This window comes from Solanum tuberosum, unplaced genomic scaffold, assembly GCF_000226075.1.
Source record: "Solanum tuberosum cultivar DM 1-3 516 R44 unplaced genomic scaffold, SolTub_3.0 scf00129, whole genome shotgun sequence".
Taxonomy (NCBI): domain Eukaryota; kingdom Viridiplantae; phylum Streptophyta; class Magnoliopsida; order Solanales; family Solanaceae; genus Solanum; species Solanum tuberosum.
This window is the reverse complement of record NW_006239057.1, coordinates 585,636-603,224: the sequence shown is the minus strand read 5'-3', so window position 1 is coordinate 603,224 and position 17,589 is coordinate 585,636. Positions and strand designations below refer to the sequence as shown.

At 31.5% G+C, this 17,589-nt stretch overlaps 2 protein-coding genes across 4 annotated transcripts; both read right to left on the bottom strand.

Annotated features, from left to right (window-relative positions):
* Window positions 1-201: 201 nt before the first annotated feature.
* Window positions 202-7,153, bottom strand: LOC102601506 (uncharacterized). Of its 3 annotated transcripts, XM_015310420.1 has the most exons (9): window positions 6,980-7,153; window positions 6,334-6,397; window positions 3,797-3,941; window positions 3,591-3,696; window positions 2,929-3,096; window positions 1,007-1,495; window positions 840-929; window positions 686-762; window positions 202-480 (listed from the first exon to the last, which is right to left on the bottom strand). In XM_015310420.1, exons 4-8 carry the CDS (start codon window positions 3,658-3,660, stop codon window positions 701-703), a joined length of 879 nt encoding a protein of 292 aa, XP_015165906.1. In that variant the 5' UTR covers window positions 3,661-3,696; window positions 3,797-3,941; window positions 6,334-6,397; window positions 6,980-7,153; the 3' UTR covers window positions 202-480; window positions 686-700. The 3 variants fall into 3 exon arrangements, with proteins under 3 accessions (XP_015165906.1, XP_006351277.1, XP_006351278.1); XM_006351215.2 differs by lacking the exon at window positions 3,797-3,941; XM_006351216.2 differs by lacking the exons at window positions 686-762; window positions 3,797-3,941.
* Window positions 7,154-9,974: 2,821 nt separating this feature from the next.
* LOC102601166 (two-component response regulator ORR9-like) lies at window positions 9,975-12,272 on the bottom strand. Its single transcript, XM_006351214.2, has 5 exons — window positions 11,982-12,272; window positions 11,498-11,598; window positions 11,158-11,235; window positions 10,613-10,683; window positions 9,975-10,489 (listed from the first exon to the last, which is right to left on the bottom strand). The coding sequence occupies exons 1-5, from the start codon at window positions 12,085-12,087 to the stop codon at window positions 10,165-10,167; spliced, it is 681 nt and encodes a 226-aa protein (XP_006351276.1). The 5' UTR covers window positions 12,088-12,272; the 3' UTR covers window positions 9,975-10,164.
* Window positions 12,273-17,589: the final 5,317 nt, after the last annotated feature.

Here is a 17,589-nt window from a genome sequence, read left to right as displayed (position 1 = left end):
CGCTTCAACTAATTCACCAGTATTTACTACTTTCCATCAACACAGATATCAGATAATTATGTCCATGAAGGCTTGGGAAAATGTGAAGAAGAAACACCTATGACTGGCATAATTATATACAAATGTTTTAACAATTGATGCAAGTCAGGAAGCACAACTTCAGGTCATTTTATTTAAAAAAATAAATACATCTGAAAAAAATAATAAATACATACATCAGATCTAATTCATCAATCATCACAACCCTATTCACAAAACTCAAACAAAATAATGCTTTCTTTCTAGGATTTTAAAAAAAAGTAGGAGAACCATTTCCAAGAGCTTTTTGCTTAGATTATTTCGTGTTTACACCAGAACCACAGACATGTCAACCATAACGAGTATCTTGAAACTGACAAACTAATGTCTTCAAAAGGTGTCAAAGCAACTTCCTTTCGCAATCCTATTTACAAAACCTTCTGAGACCAGGAGCCATTGGACCTGCAACAATCGCAATCATACAACAAGTAAGTAACGTCAAATATGTGTTACACCTATATAACAAAGAGTGCGAATAGATTGGAAACTATCAATGTTGATAACAAATACAGAACGAATCACAGATTTCTCAGTTATGGACATTAGGCTGGAATGCTACGATACTATACTCCCTAACCAGAATTTTGAAATCAAGACAAGATGGTACCATCTGAATGTTCACTCAATCACTGGCAAAATCTTCAAACCTCAAGCCTTCAGATATAGGATCCAACCTTTTAACGTCTGCTAAAATGTGAGGCATCGATATAACTACTTGCTTACCAGGTGAAGGAAATCAATTAACATGCCACACGACTAACCTTGATGTTCTCTCCTATCTTGTGGATCTAAGAATAAATTGTTAACATCCGTTGCCAGGAAGGCTGATCCAGAATAGCTCTCCAAGATATCTACAAATGACAGAACTCGAAGATAAGAATGTGCACTTGAGAGAAATATTAACTAAGAAGAGAGGGGAGGCACAAACCAGAACTGTTAGAAAAGTCAGCTGTTAAGTCCGACAAACTAAAGTTTCGAGGAATCTGCCCCAAGAAACCAAATGAAGATGTATCAGCATCCAACACAGTCTCATTTACTGGTTGTGAATCTGATTCTACACTGCTGAAAGATGATACAGATGGATCCGTAATTCCAGGATGAGTTTCGAGGATATTTGTCTCAGTACCATACATGAAGGGTAAATTTCCTGAATAACCAGCTTCTGACTTGATCATCCCCCCTCTCACACCTTGCAGCATTCCCAAATTTGAGCTCTGAGCCAATAGCATGTTTGAGGATGCATCAATTCTCCTTGCATGAGCAGACACATCAATAGCACCTTGCATACATGGTTGAAGCGAGGACACACCATTAGTGTATACTTGAGATAAATTTGCATTAACAGTCTGGTGCACATTCTCAGGCTTGACATGAGGTCCAGTATGATCTCTTGCTTGACATGTTGAGTTCGGTGAGACTGTAAAAGTGTAACAGTCATCAGATAACTTTCATTCTTATTCAACAAGTCACTGATGAAATGATTGCATAATCAAGCATGAGATTTTAATTTCAGTGTTGTACCAGCAGTCCAAAGTATAACATATTAGTAAATTATGCAAATTACTACATCTCTTTGGTTTTGCTGAATCAAAACAACATAAGTAGCGAAATCTAATAAAGTACAATCTATGAACCACAGGGACAGCAGGAGGCGGAAGTAAGCAAACAATCAACAAAGAATATAGGGTAATGGTAGTTCAGCTAATCTAGAATCTGAAAATTAGTAAATATATCATAATATCATATATCATTTATCATATATTGAAAGACGCAGTATTTTTTAAATTGAAAAGAAAAAAAGTAACACTGCTCCTGGGCTTTAAGCAAGAAGCACACGCGTCTCCGAAATTAAGTCCCAATTTAGCAAAATAGATTTAGCATAAATACATAAAATTAACCGTGATCAAGGCAAACATGAATTCAAGAGCCTAATTGATAGCATCCATGATAGCATACCTCCATTAAAGTTGATGGGTTCAATGAAAAAATCAAGATGTTTATCGTGGAAGAAAAGCCCAAGAATTATAACAAGTGGACTAAGTGCTACGCCTTACATATATTTCATGGTCCAAGTTCGACTCCAAGAGCCGAAATATTGGAGCCACATGAAGACCAAGTGGAGGGCCCACATGGAGCCCAAGCACAAAAAAGAGCCAAAATTTCAGCCCAAGGTGTGCTGAATTCTCGCCCAACAAGGGCTGAAAATCACAACAATATGGAGTCCAAATATGAGATGAAGTCACGTGGGTTTTGGGTGCAAATTTGCCAATTTTCCCCTTATTTTTGTTAGCTAATTTTAGGAAGAAGTTTGATATTATTTTTACATGTTTTCCTAGTTTAAAGGTTCCCTAGTTATTATTTCCATAAAAGTAGGATTTGAATCCGATGCCATTTGGGATAGGCTTCCCCTGTATATAGGGATGAGTTTTGTTATTTACAATCCTAAAGCATCAAAACAAAAGACTATGCTATGGTGAGGAGAAGTCTAATTTTAATCTCTTGCTTCTACCATGTCTACAGATTTCTAGGTCATTTTATGTATCAAAATTCGGCAATCAATTCCATTACATTTCCAAATTCAACAAGTATTCAGAGTCTCATATTAGAAGCAGCCTTAGAACCAGAAGACAGATCCTCCTGTGCTTCTTTCTCATTTGTAATATACTCCTTCCACAGTTATTCATTCTAAAGGTAATAAGCCATTTAGTTTTCTAACAATTTCAAAAACAGAAATTTGTTGGGCTTGGAGGGAATCCATCATAAATTTTACAATGCAATTGAAAAGAAAAAACCAGCAGAATAATTATCTCCAGGAAGATCAAAATGGCAATCTAAGATATTATTCCTTACTTTGACGAATCTGAGATCCATTAGGGATTGGTTGTGTTGGAATCATCTGCATTGCCTCAACCTGTCTCTCAAGCAAATCATTGAATCTCTCTATCTGATCCTTCACCATCAACCTTACATGATATGCCCTGAAAAATTCTTGGTTTTCTTCTTCAAGCTTCTGCCACACTGGAAACATATCTAGATGTCAGATTTATCTCTTCTGCAAGAGACACGTGGAGCGCATAGATAACACATGTTGCTTACAGATCTTGAGAAATGGGATATTGACCAGGTGAATCCAGAAAAATAAAATTTCAGATACCTCATTTCTATCAAACTTAAGTCTAAACGTTAGTTCCTCTAGTTACTAATTCTTTCAATAAAATAGAAGTAGGTGAAGTGGTGAACAGAGCGTTTGTCATTGAAAGGGAAAAAATTATCTTATTAACAATTCTGTCATCTTCATTAGATCAATTCTGATAACAGGACAATTTTTAGTAGTTTTTTCATTTTCCTGGTCAATGAATCCTAGTTTATCCATATATCAGGTCACAGCTTGTATGTTTTTCCTTCCTTCCAAGTCATGGAATACCAAAATTACATCTGAGATGATATGGTAGTATGCTAGCGTCGCATCGGCAAAAAATAGGAACAAAATGTTGGGAAGAGAAAGGACGAACCAAGCTCAGTGAAACCAGGCTCAATTTTTGCTTGATCTAAGAGGGTTCTGATAACTTCCTCCTGGTTCATGTAAAGCTGTAGACATCTTTCTATAAGATTTTGCACCTGACATCAAAGAAGCTCATGTTGGGAAAGAAATGCATGTGGAATGCGAGCAATTATACAGCAAGGAAGAACTTGATAATTGTGTAAGACCACTCCTTACCTGTAAGAACGAATTAAAAGATGCAAAATTTGTGGTACACCAACAACAGTTAAAGAGGTTCCATATTTCTAACAATAACAAGACAAACCCTATCGCAGAAGAACAGCTAAACAACAACCATATTCGCAAGGCATGAACAGTGAACCTGCAAACACAGATTAGAAACCTATAACAAATTTGGAAGTATCAACTGCATCAGCACCTAAAACAGAGAACTTCTAAGCTAGGCCTCATAATCCCATTTCCGATAAGAACTAGACAAAAAGTTAGAAGCAATTGGCTAGGTCCATCAAGATATTGTAATACTGTTCTATGAGTCCATGAGGAGATTAATATGTCAACTAGCACTTGGTGAGTCCATGAGGAGATTACTGCTCTCTATGATAATTTAGCTTACTTCTTCGAAAGGGAAGCAAAACTTCATATTTCTTTTTTCTACCATTTCAACTGTTGCTTTGACTGAGATATTACTTGAAATATTTCCTTTTATTTGGTTAAGTTACAAGAACATTTTCCATTACAAAATCAACAATTCACAGGTAACAACTTGTGCACTTGTGACTACCGTGTGTTGTGAATCTAAAATCAATATGTACTCAGGGAGAAAAAGAGTGGCATCTTCTCTATACCAGCAATTATCCAGAATCATTCATCTTAAAGTCATGGATTTACAAGAATAAACTTTATGATAGGAAGTCCGAAGTCGACAGAACATTTATGTGTTTCAATGGGATTGTTAGGACTCTATACTGTTATCTCTTGTACCCTTAAAAAGATTTAATAAAACAACAAAGTGTTATATCCTCAGACCGAGTAACAAATCAGAGTAAGAGAATCACAAGAATTCTAGTCTTCAAAATAGGAGTAGAAAGAGGGGCGGGCCCATTATCCACCGAGTTTAGAAGGCTGTGATGGTCCAAAGGGCGGGTCACAGACGGATTTCTCAGTTATCAAAAAAACTAAAAAAAAAATAGGAGTAGAAAACCATGAAGATTTTAGTCTCCCAAAACCAAAAGGTAAGATGAATACAAAAAATATTAACATAAACTAAATTCCTTCAAGATTGTTAATATTTTTTGTTTTCATCTTTCTGTTTTTGGTGGACTAAAATCTTTGTGGTCTTCTACTTCCTTTTTTTTGAAACTAAAATCCTTGTAATTTTCTTCTCTGATTCGTTACTTGGTTTAAAAATATAAAATATTTGCCATTTTATTTAATTTGGTTAAGGATACAAGAGATAACAATCTGAAGGAACTTAATCCCCTCATTATCGCCCAAGGTTTTGGATTAATTCCTCCCATGATAGAACTTAATAAACTATTCTATAATAGTGGCACTTCATATTACAGAACTTCAGGCGAACTCCAAAAATAATGCAAACCACACTTGACACTTACTTATATTTTAGAAAAAAATGCAGAAGAAAAGAGGAAGGGGATTTTGAATTTCAGTGTTTTCAATATATCGAGGACATGACCCTAGATAGGAGAATATAAAGGTAGAGGATTAGGGTAGAAGGCTAATACATAGTTGAGCATGGTCTAGTTTCCCTTATCAGTAGTGTTATTAGTAATTCACCTACTATCGTATTCTTAAATTTCACTATTACTTGTTGTTTTCTTTGCTTCGTTTATCGTATCATTTGTAGTTGCTATTGTTCTTTTCTCCACTATTTTCTTAATGCTTCACTTGTGCCAAGGATCTAGCGGAAACAACCTCTCTATCTTCACAAGGTAGGTGTAAGAATACGTACACATCACCCTCCCCAAACCCCACTTGTGGGATTACACTGGATATGTTGTTGTTGTTGTGTTTTCAATATATCAAATCTGAGGCAAAACCTCTAAATTTATAGCCAACAAGAGGTGTTTGTTCAGAATTTAGGTGTGTTGTCAAGCCGAGCAAGCGAGTGACAGCGCGAGGGCATACCATCTTCCCAACTCTTAAAAACCCAACACATACAACAATCCCTGGTGCTGCTTACAATATTAACCACAGTCCTTATCAGCAACCAGAAAATGTCTTCAGATACTTCCTTTGATTCAGATGATTAATGTTATTATGGAGATCATTAACTGATTTAGATGGTAGGTTTATCACAACTGACCTAAAGGGCGACGGCCAGTGGCCTATAAACAATGCCCACAAGAATAACTAACACAACCTAGGCATCCGCATTCAACAAAGGAAGGAAGTTCCAAATAATAGCCTCATTTACATACTCTGGCAGTCTCTTAAATTAAAAAGACATAAATACATGGATATGCATGGTTAGGCAAAACTTCTCAAGGAATTAAAATACATTAATCAGAATTAACCGAAAGAATTTCTACAAAGAGTGTTCCTATCTAAGCACTGAAGTGCAATCAAATGCCTAATTTATAAGCGTAAACATAAAACTGCATGCTCTATTTCTTCCATTGACATTCTACTATTACAACTACACCTCAGTTCCGGACAAGTTCTGTCCATGTTTCTCCATTTAAATGTTTCATACAAGCAGTGCATAAAACCAATGATTTAAGCAATTGTCTTACCAGTTGTATATCTTGACGTGATATCTTCTTAGCTTCCCCCTCAGACATTTTCAATCTTTCAATACTGCAAAAACTCAGAAAAAGCCAAACGTAATTCATGTTAACAAGGCTTGGCAAAGAAATGCAATCCACCTCTTTCTAACAAATATACAAAACAACCAATATCACCTGATAATAAAACTAAACTTAGCATTAGACACCTAAATTACCAAAAATCCCCAAAAAAAAGAAGGAAAAAAGGAAGCAAAAGCAGCTACCAGCTACATTAACACGTCCTATCAAGCAACATCAAAATACAGCTTTTTTAAGAATCAAAAACAAACTAACAAAAAATTTCCACACCTATTTTCTGATTTTTTGAATAACAATTCAACAAAAATGTCACTAATATTGAACAAAGACGATTCCATAAGATTCACAATAGACAAACAATTTCAAGCAAATGAAATTTTTACCAATTCCGTACATAAACAACTTCTAATAACATTAATTGCGTTATAATATCAAACAAAATAGCTCTATGAACAATCCTAACCTCGTAACATAACTACATCAATATAAATGAATCAAAATCAAGGTAATTACGCAAAAAAAAAAACTATTTCTTCACGGAAACCAAAAAAAAAGAGCTTTCGATCAATTTGACCTGAAATATAATCAGTTCACCGGAAACAACCGTTGACGACTATCAGCGGTGAATTCAAATAGGGAAATCACCGGCGCCGATCCTCCGATTTCGCTCTTCTCCGTTTTCTCTCCCTCGCGCTTTTTCTCTTATGCAAAGTTGTTTGAACAGATCATCAAAGACCAGAATCTTTTATTATTGTTGTCTTTTAACCCCCATTATTATAGAATATGCGTTTTAAACACCCACTTGTTTTATATTTTTCATATCAGGTACCAACTTGTTAAGTTTTTTTATTAATGAATCGACCCCGATATTCCAAAATATAAACAATTCACTCCCCTTTCCAAATACTCTCTCCCGTTTCATATTATTTGATCGCGTTGACTTGATACTTTCCTTAAGAAAAATTATTTATTAGGGATTTAATTTATTAACATAACCTTATAGATTGTATTTTGAAAATCTATATTTGACTACTAATATTTTATGCAGTTATTTAATGATTAGAATAAGATTGGAATCTTATAATAATTCTTTTTAATTTGCTAAAATAGACAAGTAAAAAGAAAAAAATATACATAAAATAGAAGGAGTAGTAATTTTCAATATCAGATTGACACACACCATTTGAATCGAAGGCGTAATTTAGACAAAAACCTTGTCAAATTAATACACTCTCTGTCTCAATTTATAAATATGGCGGCCTTTTATTTTAAGATGTCTCATAATATTCAACGTATTTTATCTATAATGATATACAAAATATACAAATTATATACATTTAGATCTATTTAATTAATCAAATAAGTTTTAATATATTGTATTTTGATGTAACAAACTATACTTTATACTCTCCACTCCATCTAGGTATCTTTCATGGTTTTGGCACAATCAATTTAGATGTATCAAAGTCATATATATAAAATTTACTTAATTAATAATGGTGAAAAGATGGATTCGTCACGTTTTGTTTGAATATGAGATAAACAATATAAGTAAACTCACATAGGTGAAGAACTTTTAATTGGACAAAGCATCAGTCTCAGCATCAACAAAAGAAAAGAATTGACCGATCGCTGTTCAAGAGAGATCCCGAAGGCTCGAACGCTTTTCATTTCACTAGTATTATTAAAATTTACTTACGATTAAAAATTATATATGTCGAAATTCACCACTAACGATTCAAATGGTGTAAGGTACTTATATAATACTACTAAGATCTTTTTGTAATCTAGTTCACTTTACACACTCTCCACTAATTAAGTGCTTAAATAGTTTACTTTAAAATTTAAAAAATACTAATTATTTTCTCTACTTTAATTTGTACTTGTGGCACACATAGAATCAAACTAATTTAACATGCAAGTAAATTGTTCCAAAAAAAAAAGATTGTTCAATGATCAGTATTTTTAATTTGCTACAATTCTTAATTAGAATTTTATTACTTTAGACTTAATCTTTTTTAATGTGTGTGAAGATCTAAAGCACTAAGAGGATTTGATTTGTAGATAGTTGAAAAATATTCAGATTCTGCATGCTGTAAAATCTAGTAATATCTTGCTTTTTTTTCAACTTTAAAAGCTATGTAAAATTAGCAAAGCATATACTAATGACTTTTGTTGATCATGATATATGCTATAAAGTACTTTTATGTTGTCAAAATGATAAAAGAAAAATAGGGGTAAAGACATTAAGTGCACCCCAACAAATAATGTTTTCTCCCTCTTTCACACTCTTTTATCACCTTGCCTAAAAAAGTCATGTCGAGTGTGTGAACACAATATCATTTTAGTAGTTGAAAAGAAAAAAAAAACCTATATATAAAGTGAGACCGTATAGACTTGACTTAAAGTAGACAATATTATACTAATGATTTGACAAAATGAGTATGAATTTTATAGAGTAATGGTGTGGAGGTCGATTTAGTCCTTTGGTCCGTTTACAAACGACTCTACTACTTCTATTAACTTAGTTCAAGGGGGAGACTTTGGGTACACAAACAAAATCTCACATTAACAACTGAAAAGACAAAGAAGTTGCATATATAAGATACAGTGATACTCTTAACAGTATTGTATGAAGTCTTTCGAAAAAATACATATGATTTTGACTCAAAACAGATAATATCACACCGTATTAAGAGCGTCTGAAAAGTCATACTACATCATAAATGGAAACCTTAATGTGGAGTTTGAGTACACTCATTAAAGATTATAATTTGATACCAAAGTTTCTAATTTTACATCAAAAGAAAACAGGTTGAACCTTTTTTCTATAAGGTGAATTGGACAATAAAGTCAAAAAGTAACGACATTCAACTCACCAATTGGCTGTTGAAAATTTTACCAAATCTTTCATTCAAGAGAAGATTGAGAAAAAAATAACTTTTGAACAAAAAGTAAACAAAGGCATCAAAGTAAAAGTCAATCTAGCTTTCATCAAAATTATCATGAATTCTTGAAAACTAAGTAACTCTATAGTTTCATTTTTTTGTCTTACAATAGTTTAATCACTTCAAAAGAAAATGGGAATCCAAAAAAGTCTAATGTGTGAGTTAGATGCATATTACTGATAAAGACCTGAAATTTAAGTGGAGGAAAGTAACAGAGAGGATCATAGTGGTCGATACGAGCACAAACCTTGTTGCATATGATATGTGTGTGTGAGATACGCGTTATAGATTTGAACCTTGTCTAAGTGGAGAAGAATAAAGGCGCGATGTTAAAAATACTTGTCTATTTACAAGAAGTAAATTTCAACAAATTTTTATCTACTTTTGGCAATACTGTTCCCCTCTTAGATTAGCAAAACAAAAATGGATGAAAATTTCTTCCCATGTAAAATGTACTTTGGCCCATCATTGAGCTCAAAAGCACGCGTACCATGTCTTATAATACAGTTTACTTTTTCTCTCTCATTCCGATGTGGGATTTGACTGAGGTGTCATATACACCACTTTTCTTCAGAAGCTTATCAGCCTAAAAGTTTATACGTCCTTCTTTTCAACCCACCCTTTGGAGATCACATCATGTTATAAAGATGGATGATTTTCTCTTCCCCTCTACATTAGGATTGATCTCACATTGTCCTAAACTATGTTAATTAAATAAAAAGTTGAATAAAGGAAAAACAAAAAGGGGTTATCTGGATTAAATTTCCAAATTGAAGAAGAAAAAAAAATGTTAACATATTTGCAACAGAGATTAGACTGTTGTGAGGCTACTCAATCTTTGTCTTGTTCTGTCTGGTGATAGATTTTCTTCTATGGCCTTTCTCTTGTTGTTGTTGTTACTGTTGTCTTGTAATTTCTGTTGTTGTAATGTGTTGTCTGATTCTTGATTTTCTTCTGGTGGAACAACATATGTTATGTCTATTGATTCTTGATTGTCTTGTGTCACAATTATCTCAGGTTGTTGTTGTTGTTTGGGGCTTTTACATTTGGTTTTCATCATATGAGGTTTAAGTTTATTAACATCTGATAATCTCACTGGCTTCAAGAAAAATTCTTCTGCTCCTTCTTCTAAGCATCTGTAAATCAATCAATACACAATTGAATCAGTCTTGGAACAATAGTAAAGTTATCGACCTATAGGTCACATGTTCGAGTCGTATACACACAAAAAGAGATGAATTTGATTGTTCTGTTCTTACCTACTGATTCTTGAAGGAACATTTTCAGATGACATAATGACTACTGGTATGTTCCTCAGAGATGCAGATTCCTGTTCAAAAGAATGAAAAATGTAAGTAAAAATGCAACGAGTGTGTGTCAGAAACTCCAAAGGTAATGCATTTTTTAAGAATCCGACACGGAAACATGTCGGATCATCTAACAAGTATATCGAATACGACAACATTTTTGAAGAGGCAGATTGAAATAGTTGAAAATGACAAGGCACATGACCCTTTCAATATCTAATAAGCACTATATTAGATATGCAATATTTGCTCATTAGATTCTCAAATGATCTCAAAAATTGAAAGGTGAGAAAAGGACATCAAGTCCAAGTGGGAGAAATACATTAAGAAAAGAAAAAAGAAAAAATCTTTAATATGACAGAAGCAATTTATGTGGAAAATTTTGTTATCAGAGTATTTTTTCCAAGAAAGGAAAATGACAGAGAATTTGGAAAGAAAGTAAAAGGGGAATATAGCAGTAAACAGAGAGAAAAATAGAATAAAAAAAATAAACATACCTTAATTTTCTTTAACAAATCATAGCCTGTCATCCCAGGCATACAATAATCTGTTATAATAAGATTAATTTCCACTTCCTGCAATATTTCAGTAAACAAGAATTAATTTTTCTGTCCAAATTTTCTTGGAAAATCAGAGTGAAAGTTCAAATTTGTAGCCCCTCCGTTTCAATTTGTTTGTCTTACTTTTCCTTTTAATCTGTTTCCAAGAAAATTATTATACATTCAACATATGTTTAGTTTAAGACTACGATATTCAAAAGTCTTTTATTACTTTCTTGAATTCCGTATCAAGTCAAAACCAAACAATCGAATTGAAACAGAGAAAATAGCAAATTACCTGTTGGTTGCTAGGAGAAACACAAGGGTGATTCTGTTCATCATGTTCTTCTTGTAAACCAAGAAATTCCAAAGCTTTACTTCCAGAATCCACAGTAGTAACTGCCATCAACACAATACAAAATGCCCACAAAAAGAATAAAATCAATACCAATATAAACTAACAGTTAATTAAAATCATTTCAAAGACATAAACTTTTTAGTTTTTCATATGTTATCCAGTATTCATATTAGTCATCCGACTAATTCAGATGTCAGAAAATTACATCTAATAACCTTGAAAATGAATAATCTTGAACTTTTTAAACTCCGTCAAGGTGAAAAGTCAAAAGTGTTGCTCATTCGAGCAAAACTTATAATCAAAAGTTCAAAACCGCTCATTTCTAATAAATCACCCTTGGAATTCACTCCTTATCAAAAACTTCTGTAAGCAAACTCGAGACTTCTAAATAAAGACAGAAACTTTATGTGAATCAAGAAGTTACCTTGGCAAGAAGAGATTTTAAAGAGTCTTTCAATGAGTTTTCTATCAATTAAACTATCATCAACAGCTAGAACATGAAACTGTAGATCTGCAGCTGCCATTCCCATTATTTTTGTTTTCAAAACAAAACAGAGAAAAAAAGTTGAAGTTTTTTTTATTTTTCTCTCTCCAAGTATTTTTTTCCAAGCTGGTTTTTGGAGTTACAAGGCAAGAGAAGCAATAAGAAAGACCAATGAAATAATAGAAAGTGGAATATATATAAAAAGAATATGGATTACCAAAAAGATTATAAATCTACAACATGGGGTTGCCTTGCTTCTATAATATTGCTTGATAATGATGATGATTCTTGGAGTTTTTTTGGTTTTTTTTTTCCATGTATATAACTATATAAGACCAAAAGAAAGAAAATTATTATAATAATATATTCAGTATATTTTTATATCATAAGAAGAAAAAAATATACGTAAATTTTACAGACTTCATAAATATAAAGGTTATTTTCTAAAGATCTTCGACACAACTAACTTTGAAGGATATATTCTTCTAACCAACTAAAATTTAACTACTTGTTCCATTTGTCATGAAACTTTTCTTTTTAGTATGTTTTCTTTTTACATCTTTCTATATTTAGTATGTTGTTTCATTTTCCATTTTAGTTTGATTGAAAAAGAATATTTACTTCTTCTTCTCTTATTTAGTAATCTTTTAGTTTAAGTTTTCACCTGTTATATTTAAAATATAAGATGAAATAACATTTTGGTAATTTTTTAATTTCAACTTTGTTGTCTTACTTTCCTTTTTAGTTTGTTTAAAAAGAAGTGATTTTTTTCTCTTAGCAACTCTTTCGTTTTAACTCTCCGTGATATGTTTAAAACTATAAGATGAAACAATATTTGATATATTCAACATATCGTTAGTTTAGAACTACAAAATCAAAAATCTTCTTTATTTTCTTAAACTTTGTTCATAATAAAAACCAGACATATAAATTGAAACGGAACGAGTATTTAGGTAAAGGAAAATGCAAGTGGGAGTTTGAAGTGTATTGGAGGGGTAGAGGGGACCCACAAAAATCCATCAAGAGATACAGGTGATGTAAGCAATGGTGGCCTTCTTTTCTCTTGTGAAATTTAATTATGTGTGCTTACCTTATCTTTGAGACATGGCAATTTCTTTCAAGATTTGTTTCCCATGTGTGCTCCTCCATCTCTATATGTTTTTCTCACCCATTCTTATTCATGCATCTTACCTTTTCGAAAAGAGGCGGATTCATAATTTTGAATTTTGACGTACTTTGATACTAAAAATTTGAAGTATGATTCAATAGATAATGAATAAGACTTTTTGTATATTTTAAGTGAAGTTTCTTAATGTAGATATAAATGATCAAAATCCAAAAGAAAATTTAAATTTGGATTTCTTATAACTTCATGAGCAGTTGCTATTCTTTGAATGCGCATAGGGTGAAACTCTGCTCCTATGTTAAATAGCTCGCAAACCACATAGGAGAGGTAACTGCACTAGGCAAGTCTGATGCGACGAGCTCGACCAAGAAGACAAATTCGTTGACAAGGAATTTTGAACTTAAAACTTCTAATATGGAAGTTGAAGCCTAAACCTCTAGGCCACCCCAAAGGGTGATTCATGAGCAATTTTGAATCGTTTCATATAATTCAAAGGCAAATTTGACTCAATAAAATAATATTTATGTTAAAAAGCTTATTGTTAGTTAATAAAAGCGTTGATATTTAGAGGTTTAGATAAATCATTTGTCTGAATTCATAACTTTTGATATTTAGAGGTTTAGATCAATTGTTTGTCTGAATTCATAACTTTCAAATATATAGGATTATATTTGAGCTCATAATTTAATAGTATAGTAAGTTTAATATTTAAAAAAATTTAAAGTTAAATCCATTAAAATTAAATTTTCAATATAATTTTATTAATTTGACCTCAACTATTACCAAATAACAAATATGATCTGATTTACAAGATTTAGGGATAAATTTAAATCTTTTCCCCACATATAACAAACAAAAAAGACAAATAAAATACATAAATATTATCATGTTGATGTCTATTTTTTCGAAAGAAGTCAGTATAATTTATTGTAATGAGATGGAATGAGTGGAGGCACATGTCTGGCAGATCATGGAATCTTCCAAACAATTTGACCAAGACAGAAAAAAATTACTCTTTAAGTTTTTTTTTTCCCGGTATAATACATAGATAAACATTTTAATTTGATCTCAAATAATTGAATATTTCAACTTCAAAAGATGCCTAATCTATTGAACACTTTAATTTAAAAAATGATCATCTAGACACCTTCAAAATTTATGTGTCAGATTTATATTGTCACAATGAAAACAAATTGAAATGTCTAGAACGTATTTTCAAAATTAATGTTACTATTGTTGTGGCAATATATGTTACTATTGTTGTGGCAATACGGACAATGAGAAATAATATCTTCGATGAGACGTAGTTACTATTGTCGTTATATTTTCAACGCAATCTTTTCTTTTTTTCCAAAATAAAAAGAAGTAAAAAATAAAATAATAATATATATATATATATATATTACTTCCTAGAAATGAGAAAGCTAATATTGTTAGGTTAAATTAACACATAACTAATTTTTAAAATTTGGTAAGATATTCTGATTAGACACTCGAACTAAGCTAGTATATTTCAAAAAAATACTACAACTCTTGTTTCAACGAGACACTTTTGATTCAAAATTTGAGTAAGTAAATATAAATAAATTGTGTGTTCGCATACGTATCAATGTGCTAGATAATCAAGTTAACCACACAATATATTATTTTCTTTAATTATACGCTTTCTAGCATCATAAAATCTTAGACATTTTCTACCTGAGATCAATAAAATCAAATAGGACCCCACAAAAAGATTCCATCAAATAAGGAGAACCATATTATTAATTCAACTGATAATATTATTGTATCGAATAAATTATCATCACATAAATTGGAACATGGTAAATTATGTAATTGACCAATGCAAGTTCACAAAGGCATGTGATAGACAACCCAAAGACACATACAAGTACTTTACATTATGATAAAAATTATTGAATCTTTCACAAAGCCAAAGGAGGCAAAAAAGAAAAGAAAAGAAAAAAGAAGATCATAACTAGACAAGGCAAATAAACAGCAATTAGGGTACATGGAGAATAACAAGTCCTTTTCAAAAAAAAAAAAAAAACATAAAGATGAAACATACTACATGCAGTAAATTTAAAGCTATATTATTAATTTAATACAAATTTCTTTTATTTAAATTTGCGAGTTGGGGGGAAAATGAGAAGGGATGGATTTGTTTGAATTTTATATATTTTTATATGAACTTTAATGTGATATAATGATAATTGAATTTACAGTAAAATATTTATAACTACATAATTAATTTTTGTCATACATATATGTTTAAGATTTGTGTAAAATTTTTTTATTAGATTCACGGAAACTCTCACATTACAATGAGATCCTCCATGTCGGTCATCACCGAGTGAGTAAGGGATTGACCCAGGTGAATTCACAATTTAAAGTATATATATTCTTGAAGCTAGTTCAATTTTAATATACAGTAATAATTGAGTTACATATATAGTATCTGAGTAAAAATTATTAAATTTATCACGTAAATCCCACATATTACATTACAGATCGACCCCTGCCCCATCATGATCATCACAAACGAGTGTGGTACAACTATAATTAGAAACCTTCCATTCTTAACAAAAAAAAATCTCAAATTTGAATCCCTCACACCTCAAAACAAAAAAAACCTCTTTTTTTTTGTTTCCCACCCAGTGTCTGGAGTCCACATTGGAGCCTCGATTAAATCTGAATCGCGCACTACAGGGCCCATTCGAGGGTGGCTCTCCCAACAGGATTTTCTCCATACCCAGAGCTCGAACCCGAGACCTCTGGTTAAGGGTGAAGCACTCCTATCAGTGCACCACAACCCATGTCGGTAAAAACAACCTTTAATTAGGTAGTGCTTTACCCTATCTACTCAATGCAATAAGGAAGAGTATATATTAATCTATAGACCTAAGTTTATACCAAGTCATCTACACCATCATTTTTTCTAAGTTTCACTTACGAATTATACTGAATACATTGTTATAGTTACTCAATGTGATTTCGAATTAATTGAACCAATAAATTTAGGATATGATATGATTAAAGAAAAATAGAAGGGGGTGGACCAATAATCCTACCATCTTTATTTATTGGAGAAGGAAGAGTATTATCAGTTTTTGGTAACAGTTTTGATTTGGAACAGATTGTGTCTACCTATTGAGGAACCATGCATGTTTTTATCATCTTATTTTTCATCATAACTTTGACCCTACCAATGTTTTTAAGGATATTCCCATCTAAAATGGATCCACAATATCAGGTTTACTGTCTTTTTGTCCATATATTCTATATATTCATATTATTCTCCATTCATTTCAATTCTTGTAACAATATTTGACTACAAATAGAGTTTATAAAATTAAAAAAAAAAATCACAACTTATGATCTTATAGTTGTTATGACATTTTTGTGAATAATTGGATCATATCTATCATATCTTATTGTGTGTATTGTATTATATTGTTTTGTGGCATATAATATTAGGATGGATTATATTATGTTTCGCTATGAAATATAATTGATAATACGTATTATAGATGAGCAATTTAACGAATAGACCTATATATTATAAGAAAAGATAGGGTATGATTGATTTTTAAAAAAAAGGTAGCTAACATTGTTGATGCATGGTCAACACCATCCAAACAAGCTATAATCAGTGGTGGAGTTAGAAGCCGACGTATGAATTTGATCAAATTTAGTAACTTTAGTTCAAATTTTATAATTATATTAAAAAAATTATTAAATACGTATAACATTCAGTTATAAACTTGACGTCGTTAACCTAGAATTTAGAACTCATGATAGAGTTCAAATCCTGACTTCGTCTTTACCGTTAAAGATAAAATGATAAAATAAAGTTAGGAAAATGATATTTTCTTAAACGAATTAATAAAGAAAGAATATCACATAAAATGAAACACATTTGCATGATATGATCAATCTTAGTAACTTTTAAGTCGATTGACACTTTAATTAAACTAATTTATGACATTTTAATTATAGTTGAAGTTTGATATTCTTGTAACTAATCCACATGTTTATTAATAAAATATACAAGTATTTTGCATCTTTTTACTCTTTTTATTTCGATTAAAATGTTTATATCTTTTTTTAAATAATATAACTAATCATCACATGGATTTATCATTTATTTATTGTCTTTTTAACTTGGTCCCCAATTATATTCTGGATTGATACAGAATATGTTCCTCAATTTTCAGTTTTCTTTTTCTAATTGGTCCCATTTTTTGAATCCCAAAATATATACAAAATGGGTCCCTAAAGTCAAATGTATGGACCATTATATTGGACCTCCTTTTTCACTTTACCTATTAGGAGTTGAAATTATAATTATATTACCTAAAACTTGTTATTAGCATTCAACTATTCACTATTACTTAATTCCTCCGTTTCAGATTATCTGTC